The following is a 9960-nucleotide window of genomic DNA, read 5'->3' as shown; positions in this document are numbered from 1 at the left end:
TTTTCAGAAGTTTTTTTTCATAAACACGAATTTTTCATCCCAGAAATATATGTTTAAATACATTTTATCTATGTTTTCCTACTGGTTTTTTAAATGAACGTTCTCTCATTAACAATTGTAAAAAACTTAGGTCAGAGATCTGATGAAAAATCTCGCTATGTATAGAAACTTACTTAGTTTTCAATAATATTTACAAATATATATGTGATATGATAACCAAGAAGAATTAAAGTTTAATTACCAATCTTAAATGCTATTTTGTTTTAGATAATTAATCATTTTAGGTGGTTATAGTCACAACTATAAACATATTATTGTATAAGGGAATTTTTACGAGATGGTATAAAAACCATCGACAGTTTTGGTCTTGATTAACAACATTTCAACTTCATTAAGCTTTTTAGTCAAAATATTGTGAAGCGTGCTTAAAGTTGGAGAAATGTATACCTTTGAAATAATCTTTAGTGTTAAATGCTTTAAGCTTATGAGAGCCAGAACACCTTTAAAGTGGCGTTTTCTCTAAACTCTATTAACGCCTTACTTTTCAATTTTTACTCGTCGCGTCGTGATACTGGTCTTAAATTGCAAGTTAAAGAATTATGTGGATTTTAGAAACACGAATCTGCAGTATTCTTGGTGTTATTCATTTCGTTTGGTAAATGATAAGGAAATCGAGCAATTATTAGATATTGTAACAAATGTCAATAGAGTGCCCAGCCCTAGCACTATGGTAGTAGCCACTACCAGACGGACCAATAAGCGCCGCGAGGAACTTACATGTTGGAACTTACATGGTGTGAAAAGAGACGCCACTAAAAAGCAGAAAAGCACCCGATTCCCGTCACCATTCGGCTCCGACTGTCCCATTCGGATATTTAAATATTATGTGAATGGCGGGATTGGCGGACAACTAACAAAAGAGCAATGTTTGCTGCTAGAAGCAGCGGTTTCTGGCAATGAGAATTAATGTAAATAATAATTTAATTAGAATAAAAAATTGCCTTTCTGGAATAATAATAATTATTGATTCTTTAAATAAATGAAATATAAATAAAGGATTTATTTGATTTTGGATATTATTTAAAATTACTATAGTTTATTTTTGAGAAAGTGTTATTTGAAAAATTTATTTTTCTACTACCTTATAAGAAAATTGTTAATTTTATTTCCCTGCCTAATTGAATTTTTTTATTTGACTATATCTTGCTTATTATTTTTTATAAAATTAATTTTTTACATTAAATTGTGCTTATTAATAAGAATGAAAGTAGAAAACATTATATGAATACTGTAGGAGCAGTGTCATTTCCTCACTGTGGATGCTTTTGCTGGATCAAACTTCATCCACGTAAGGAAATTATGCACTTTGCTCCCTTTTGTTATACAAATAACTATTATTTTTTCAAGTTCTCTGTATGTGGACATATCAAAAGGAAAAGCCCAACTTAAATAATAGGGTATTGTATATTTAAAAAAAATAAATAAATGGAAAACAAAATTTATAAAATATTGTACTTTAATTTTAATCTTAAATATATAAATGTTATTAATCTTTTTGAAATAAGTACATATTTTTTTAAATAAGTTTTATATCTAGGTAGAGAGGTAATTTAGGTAAGTGAAAACACAATGGATTTAATTAGTTATACTGTTATATAAATGTACCATATACCATATATTAAAAGTTTTATTTTATAAATGCTGCAAAGACATGTATATGTGACTAATTTGAAAAGAAACTTAATTATCTTATGCTATTAATTTACAATTCGCAGTTTCAATTAATACTCATAAAAAGAAACTGCAAGAAACTTATGAGGTAGGTAATGTTTTTACAAATATTTGCCTAAAACTTACATAAAAAATTCTAATACACATATAGATATATACTTATAAACCTATAAAAATATACCTACTATTATATAAAGAAAATACTGATAAATAGAAAAAAATATACAATTTATTATTTTTATTTACTGCTCCTTCTTCTTCTTCTTTGATGGAAAATAAACTTGTTTGTCCATTTTTAGTTTACCTGTTTTTGTCCTATTTACCTGTTCCATCATTGATGTCAGTTGTCTCATGCACCTAGACATTTACAGGTATATGTTAATAGATCTTATATATAATTTTATAAAAAGATAACTTACTTATCATAAGTTTCATCATTTAAAGATCTTAAAAAGTTTGATACACTCTCAATTTCAATTTCTCTTGTTGATTGCTTGTTCAATCATTGTACTGCTACTTGTTGATTTTCAGTCGTCTTCTCATTAACAAATGTTTCAATTTCTACACTATGGCTAGCTTCAATATTATTGGAAGAACATTCCCCAAGGAGTTCACCTAAAACAGAATCGCTTCCCTTCCTTTGCTCACACACCATAAAGACAATACAAAAATAAGGCTTACAACCATGCTACTGGTGATCATCCAGGCCCGTTGTGTGGATACCCTAAAGGACTATGTAATGTTTCCTGCACCATAAATCTTGACATTTAAACGAGAAGGATATACACCATTCATTTTAATGGAACCACTACATTTTATTGTTCTCTTACTACATTTGCTTTCAAATCCTAGAAACAGCTATACATTAAGTACATGTTTAACAATATTTCACTAAATAGTACAATGAATATGTACAGTATGTAATAAATACTTATGCTAGAATTGAAATTGCTACAAATTTACCTCTAAAATCGCTTCGATTGCAACAATATACTTTTTCAATCTTGTCTTCAATTTTCCTTGTGCAAACAAGCGCATAGTTTGTGCTTATTTTATGCTCTCTTAACCATTCCTCAAATCTTTCTTCGCTGGAAAAATGGAAAGTTGAGGACTCTATTTTGATATCATGACTTACCTGTAAATGAGCTTCAAGTTTTTGATCACAGGAGTGAAAGTCTCACAGGAATACTTAGTCTTTTTGCACAAGAGACAAGAAATGTGTGACTTTGGGTTATCTGGGAGCTGCTGCTTATGAATAACCTTAATATGTTTGTTCTTAGCTGAAATGGAAGAAAACATTTTACTGCATAAGTGGCACATATTTTTGTTTGGTCCTGATTCTGATGGTTTTGAGTAGGGCCGTCCATCTTTACAGCTAAAATCGCTGAATTGGAATTAATACAGCTTTTCTGGTATTATTTTAAAACACTATAAGCAACAATATGGTCAATATTTCACAAAGAAACAAAGGAAAATTCAGTATAATCGCAATAATCGATCAAATTAGTTGTTTGATGTTTTGTTTGCAATTAGCTTAAGCAAGCAGTTAGAATAATGTTAAATTTGTACCGGACGATTAATAAATGTGTTATTAATCGGAATCTGCTCTTTCATTCATCACAATATTCTATAAATTTACAGTTTTAAAGTCAAAATGCTAAATCTATAAATAATATTTATAGTTATTGTTTTCGCCAATACTAATTACAAAAGCTGGCAACCGCACCGATGTACCTCATCTCGACGCGGACCCATGGCTCGATCAACAGTGATCGATTGAAATTTATGTTATCAGGTTTTTGTACCGATTTTACTTGTCCTCCAGTCTTGATTTTATGGAAATAAAGTTTATATTAAACTTAAATACAGTACATCAATACATGGTCCTTCCGAGTCGAATAGAGCTATTTAATCGGCATTTAAAACGTTAAAATCATCAAGTTATAACGCGGCGAGCACGTTCCTAGTAGTCACACGTTTCCAAGTAACGAGCGGCGAGAAGCAAGCAACCGCGGCGGCCGCAAGTCAACTGGCCTAACTAGAAGAGAGCCGAGGTGAATCTCCTAGTTTTTCCAATCATTTCCTATTATACCGAGAGTTCAAGATTGATGTGTCAGTTTCGTCGCACAAGATATATCTTAGATAATATCCTAACTCTGCTAGTATTTTATTAATTCACGTCTATTCACAGGTTTCATTTAACAAGTAAATAAACAGATAATAAGTTTATTCAAGGTACATACAAGATGACTGACGGTTTAGTAAAAAAACGCGCCGGCTTAAAAGCCTCACTTACATCATTGATCAAATTTGTAAATAAATGTAAAGACGAGAATCCTGAGGGTTTAAGCAGTATTCAATGTATCAATTTGCAAGAAAGGAAAGGAAAGAAAACAGAGAAAGTACTTACACACAATTCAGTCAAGTTCAAAGCGAAATTGAGGACGCTGTTGAGGGGGCAGATTTGGAAGATGAATACGATGAGCGGGCTACGTTTGAAGATTTATATTTTCAATATATCGCCATCGCTAGAAACCTTCTTCCAAGCAAGCCTATTCAACAACCGTCTGAGCAGTCGAATGTAAGTAAAAGTACTCACATTTGTACTCCAAGCAATAACATTTTGTCCCAAGTCCCTGTCAAATTGCCAGATATATACTTGCCTACTTTCGACGGCTCCTTCAAAAAATAGTTAGAATTTCGCGACACTTTCGAGTCCCTTATTAATAAAAACATCTGAAAGCGGTTATGCTGTGGCATGGAGCGCACTTCTAGAGCGATACAACAATCATAAATTACTCATTCATATTTCATAACCACTTGAAGGCGATTTTTTCATTGGAAAACATTCAAAGGGAGTCGTCTTTCAAAATTCGTGCTTTTGTAGACGATTTAGGCAAGCATCTAAATTCGATCAAACAACTAGGGCAAGACACAAATAATTGGGATACTCTTTTTACTTTTATGATAACCTCCAAGTTAGATCAGAAAATCATTATAGATTGGAGAAGATCTGCTAGCTCTACCACTCCCCGGCTGGACCAGTTTACTATATTCCTAAAAAATCGTGCGGACGTATTATGGTCCGTTTTCACGTTCATGCCACTTTCGCAAACTAGATTTGCACATGCAAATTTGCGCAAATAAAACTTTGGTGTATTCTTTTTCGTTCATTTTAAATTGCACAAGTAGTTACAACAGTTGTATTCTGATGTGTAGTGACCCGTGATTAGGGTGTGAGTTTGTGAGCATAGAAACATAAAAATAAAGTAAAGCTATGAATCGGGAAGACGAAGTACTTGCAGTAGCTGCCGTTTTAATAATCAAGAAGTTGAGAGAGCCAAAAAAGCGGAGACCAAATAAATCTTGGATTGAAAAGAGAGCAACTTACTCTCATATTAATTTAATTCGAGAATTAGTTAATCAGCCAGACGATTTTCGTAATTACCTGCGCATGGACGAGACGATTTATCGAAATTTATTACATTTAGTTACACCAATAATACAAAAAACTGATACTATTATGAAAAGTTCTATCACGCCACATGAAAGATTAACGGCGACTTTCAGGTTTTTGGCAACTGGTAGAACCTATGAGGATCTCAAGTTTTCTACGTGTATTTCTACATCCGCCCTCAGCAAGATAATTCCTGAGACGTGCGATGCCATTTACACAGTATTAAAACAAGAATATTTAAAGGTATGTAAAACTTATTATTAACATATTATTATTATATCTACTGTACGCTAGAATTAGTAAAATTCGCTAAAAATTGTGCAGCAGTTTGCGATTCACTGTCTTCGTCTTGTTCAGGAGGAGGTAATTCAGAATTTCTTGAAACTTTAGGTTGCTGACAATTAGATCCTGTTTGTGTAGGTTGCTGAGGATAATTAAATCCTGTTTGTGGGTGTGGAGAAATTTGATTTTGATGATAATCTAGTTGATAAGGTGTTTGATTCTGATGAGACACTGGTTGTGGAATTTGTTGCTGATGATGCCATGTCACTGGTGAAGGTGGCTGATATGATGATGCAGGTTGCATTTTGTGAAAATATTGTCTTGACACCTGTGATTGTTGTTGCAGTTGTGTATTTATGGTACAGTGGCGATTTAGAGTTCCTAACTGAGCCTCATAAAAAACATCATTAATTAATTTCTCAGCGTGAATGCGTTGCTCATGAGAAAGTTCTTTTAATTTTGATGCCCATGCCAATCCAATATGATTGAACTTATCATCAATATTTGAAGGCACTGCAAAACGTTTCTGAATGGTATCCAAAACGTCATCATTTTTTGGTTGCCCCTTTTTGCTGCTCTTGATGATGACGCTTGTGATGCTGGACGAGGTGTACTTGGTTCAGATACTGATATGGGCGTGTGTGGTTCGGATAGATGATCATCAATAAAGTCCTGTTGAGTTTCATTAGTTTCATGTATTTTAGAAACCTAAAACCAAAAAAAGTACCTATATGTATATTATAATAATTATTATACTAGCTTGTAACTTGTTTTATTACGCTATAGTTAGAAGCACGCAACAATATAAATAATATTATGCTCTTTTTTGTAGTTTCCTAAAACTACAGCCGAATGGAAGAATATTGCGTTGGACTTTCAAGAGAAATGGAATTTTCCACATTGTTTAGTTGCTGTAGACGGAAAGCACGTACAAATTACAGCATCCCCTGGAAGTGGCTCATATTACTTTAATTATAAAAAAACTTTTAGTATTGTTTTGATGGGCATTGCAAATGCTAACTATGAACTCATATACTGCGATATAGGAACAAACGGCAGAGTATCTGACGGAGGATTCATTGAAAATACTAAATTTATTAAAGGTTTAATCGGGAATAAACTAAATTTACCGGCTTTAGAAGTAGTTGTACCAGGTCAACCTCCTTTAAATTATGTTTTTGTGGGAGACGAAGCTTTTGCAATGAGACCCGACTTTTTGAAGCCATATAATCAAAGAGAGCTTAACAATGAAAAAAGAATATTCAACTACCGTTTATCTAGAGCTAGACGTATTATAGAAAACACCTTTGGAATTTTGGCTAACCGTTTTAGAATATTCCATACATCCATTAATTTGAAACTGGATAATATCGACAAAGTTGTTCTGGCATGTTGTGCTCTTCACAATTTTTAAGGAGAAATTCGGCTAACTCATATACACCTAATGACGTATTTGACTTTGAAGATATTTCAACTGGTACCACTACCCCTGGACTGCGGACACAACCTGAGAATTTATTAAATCTCGCGGGCAGTCACAGTCGCCATCACAGTGCCGAAGCAAAAGGTGTGAGGACATGTTTTAAAAACTATTTTAATAGTAGTTATGGTAGTGTATCGTGGCAACATAAAATGATATATAATCAAAATAGTAACGCAAATTAACTAGGTATAGGTATAAGTACATATTATATAGGTAAATACGGCAGCCCTATATACTTATACGAGTATACTATAACTAACAATAAATTGTAAATGTTAACTTAAAAAAAAACGGTTAAAAAAGTTAATAAACGAATGTGTTTTTACCTGAGTTTCATTTTCTTCGTCCATATTTGATAAAGTGCCTCTTGGAGTTTCCTGGTCCTGTAGGAAGCTCAGTAACTCGTAGTACCATAAATGTGGAACATATATTTCTTCTGTTCCGGCACCGGACCTCTCAGATTTAAGAACCTTTTTTAGTTCTTTTCTATATGTGGTTCTAATTGAATTCATTTTCTTAACTACTGTATCCCTGGTTGCCTTTCTATCAACCGTTTGCATTTTTTTAACAAGAATTTCATATGCCTGTGATTTTGCATTTCTATCACTGTATTCTTTTGATTTTACAAAGACATGGAAACGATTTATAAAGCTCAATAAACTCCCCCATAAACTCTCTCTCTTTAGTTGACATCATAAATTTACCCAAAATATCCGAAAACCCCAGCGAAAACACAGAGCAAAAACAATAAAACAATACCGAAAATTTAAACCCGGCGGAAACCTGTCAAAATAAGGAAACGGCGTCCAAGTGCATGCGCGCGATCGAAAACTGGTTTAAAAAGTTGGAGTGTTGTTTATACGCTCATGCATTTGCGCCAACCACATGCAAAATATCTGATCGTGCTAGATTCACTGAAGTCAAGCTTTTTGGCTTGTGCAAGTGAACAATGTTGGTTTTCATGCAACAGTTTACTTGCGCAAATTGGGCATGCACAAGTCAATTGGCGCAAATTGCATGAGCGTGAAAACGGGCCATAACTTAACTTAAACCGCGGTAGCAATATTTTAGTTCTAGGTATGTACAACATTGTTTCTTCTATTCAGACTAAATGCCAAGTAGAAATACATTCTACTTTTAAAAATTTCACGGCAACATTAACGTGTTTTATTTTGCCAGATATAACTAGTATCCTCTCAGCCTTCAATATTTGAAAATTTCTTCTCAATATCACCTTGCAGATCCAGAGTTCCTAAAGCCAGGTCCAATCGACATCCTCGTTGGTGCCGATCTGTTATTGGGAAAAACTAGTGTCTCATGCGGAAAGAACCAGCCATTTTTACAAGAAACCGAGTTAGGGTGGATTCTAGCTGGCATGATAGGTCGTCAATCTTCCTCTCGTACTTATCCATTTTCACGTCACAACGTCCGAATTGCAAAAAACCATTGCAAAATTCTGGGAAATTGAGGAACTAGGCTCTTCAAAAGTTCTTTCAAAGGACGAATTTAAGTGTTAAACTCTTTTTACACAGTCTACTCGAAGAGATTCTCAAGGTCGTTTTATTGTCACTTTGTCTTTAAAGCAAGCTCCAGGCGTTAGGCAAATTAAAAGAGCAAGCAGAAAAGAGGTTTTACTCAATGAAGAAATGCTTAGCGAAAAACAAAACTTTGCAAGAGAATTATATAAAGTTTATGAGCGAGTATTATACATTGAATCATATGTCCTTACAAGAGGGTCACTTAGCTAGCCAATCGGAAATCTGGGAATATTTCGAGAATCCAGTTTAACTACAAAATTGCGCGTAGTCTTCGACGCATCCGCTGCACAACAAGCAATTGTTTATCTTTAAACAATATTCAACTAGTGAGCTCTGTTCTTCAGGATGATCTCTTTTCAATTTTAGTGCGATTTCGTAAACATAGATATGTTGTTTCAGCGGATATCGCAAAGATGTACCGCTAAATTCTTATTGAGCCCCGTCAGAGAAATTTACAAAAAATATTTTGGCGTGAGAGCCCTTTAGTTAAACACGTTAAACACAGTCACTTACGGTCATGCTAATGCTAGTTTTTTGGCTATAAGGTGTTTGTTCGAGTTAGCAAACGAGTGCGAACCTACCAACCCAGATATCGCAGAAATTATTAAACATGATTTTTATGTGGAGGTTGTCCTTTCTGGTGCGAATTTAATCGAACAAGCGCAGTATATTTGTCAGCAAGATTCTGAAGTTTTAAAACGAGGGTGTTTCAAACTTCGTAAGTTTATTCTAACGAGCAAAAGATCTTGAATGTTTTCGAATCGAGCAAAATGTCTACTGCAGTCGTAGAATTTGCGCCCAATGAGAAAACTAAAACCTTAGGTGTTACATGGTCCTGCAAAGATGATATTCTTGTGTTCGATGCTCAAGCCACCATAACCGATCGCAGATGTACTAAACGCAGTGTGCTCTCTTTAACCGCTAGAATATTTGACCTACTAGGTCTTTTGAGTCCTTATATTATCCAAGATTTTTATGCAGCGGCTGTGGTCGGAAGGATTCAAATGGGATGATCCTCTACCGTTATCATGGAGTGGAGCCGTTTACGCCAGGATTTGGAAAATTTAAACTTTCTTGAAATCAAAAGTGAAGTTCTCTATGACAATCCCTCTGAAATTCAGCTTTGCGGATTTGCAGACGCATCGGAGAAAGCTTACGGTGCTTGCCTTTATCTTCGTTCAGTCGGTCATGATTCATCTGCAACAGTAAATCTTGCGCTATGCGCTAAAACCAAAGTAGCCGCTATCAAGTCATTGACAATCCCTAAACTAGAATTATGCGCTGCTCTTTTGTTAGCTAGATTAGGGCACAAGGTTTTTAAGTCCATTGGTCTAGATTTTAAGAAAGTTATTTTTTGGTCCGATTCATCCATCACATTGGCGTGGTTGAAAACTAATCCTAACCTTCTAAAGGTGTTTGAAAGCAATAGAGTCGCAGAAATCCAAACGTTAACCGAGAACTTTAAGTGA

At 34.2% G+C, this 9960-nt stretch overlaps 1 protein-coding gene across 1 annotated transcript; it reads left to right on the top strand.

The window, feature by feature from the left end:
- Nucleotides 1-9519: 9519 nt before the first annotated feature.
- On the top strand, nt 9520-9960 carry LOC126736181 (uncharacterized). Its single transcript, XM_050440420.1, has one exon. The coding sequence runs from the start codon at nt 9520-9522 to the stop codon at nt 9958-9960; it is 441 nt and encodes a 146-aa protein (XP_050296377.1).

This window comes from Anthonomus grandis, chromosome 5 (assembly GCF_022605725.1).
Source record: "Anthonomus grandis grandis chromosome 5, icAntGran1.3, whole genome shotgun sequence".
Taxonomy (NCBI): Eukaryota; Metazoa; Arthropoda; class Insecta; order Coleoptera; family Curculionidae; genus Anthonomus; species Anthonomus grandis.
The sequence above is the reverse complement of the archived record's forward strand: the minus strand, read 5'-3'. Positions and strand labels throughout refer to the sequence as shown.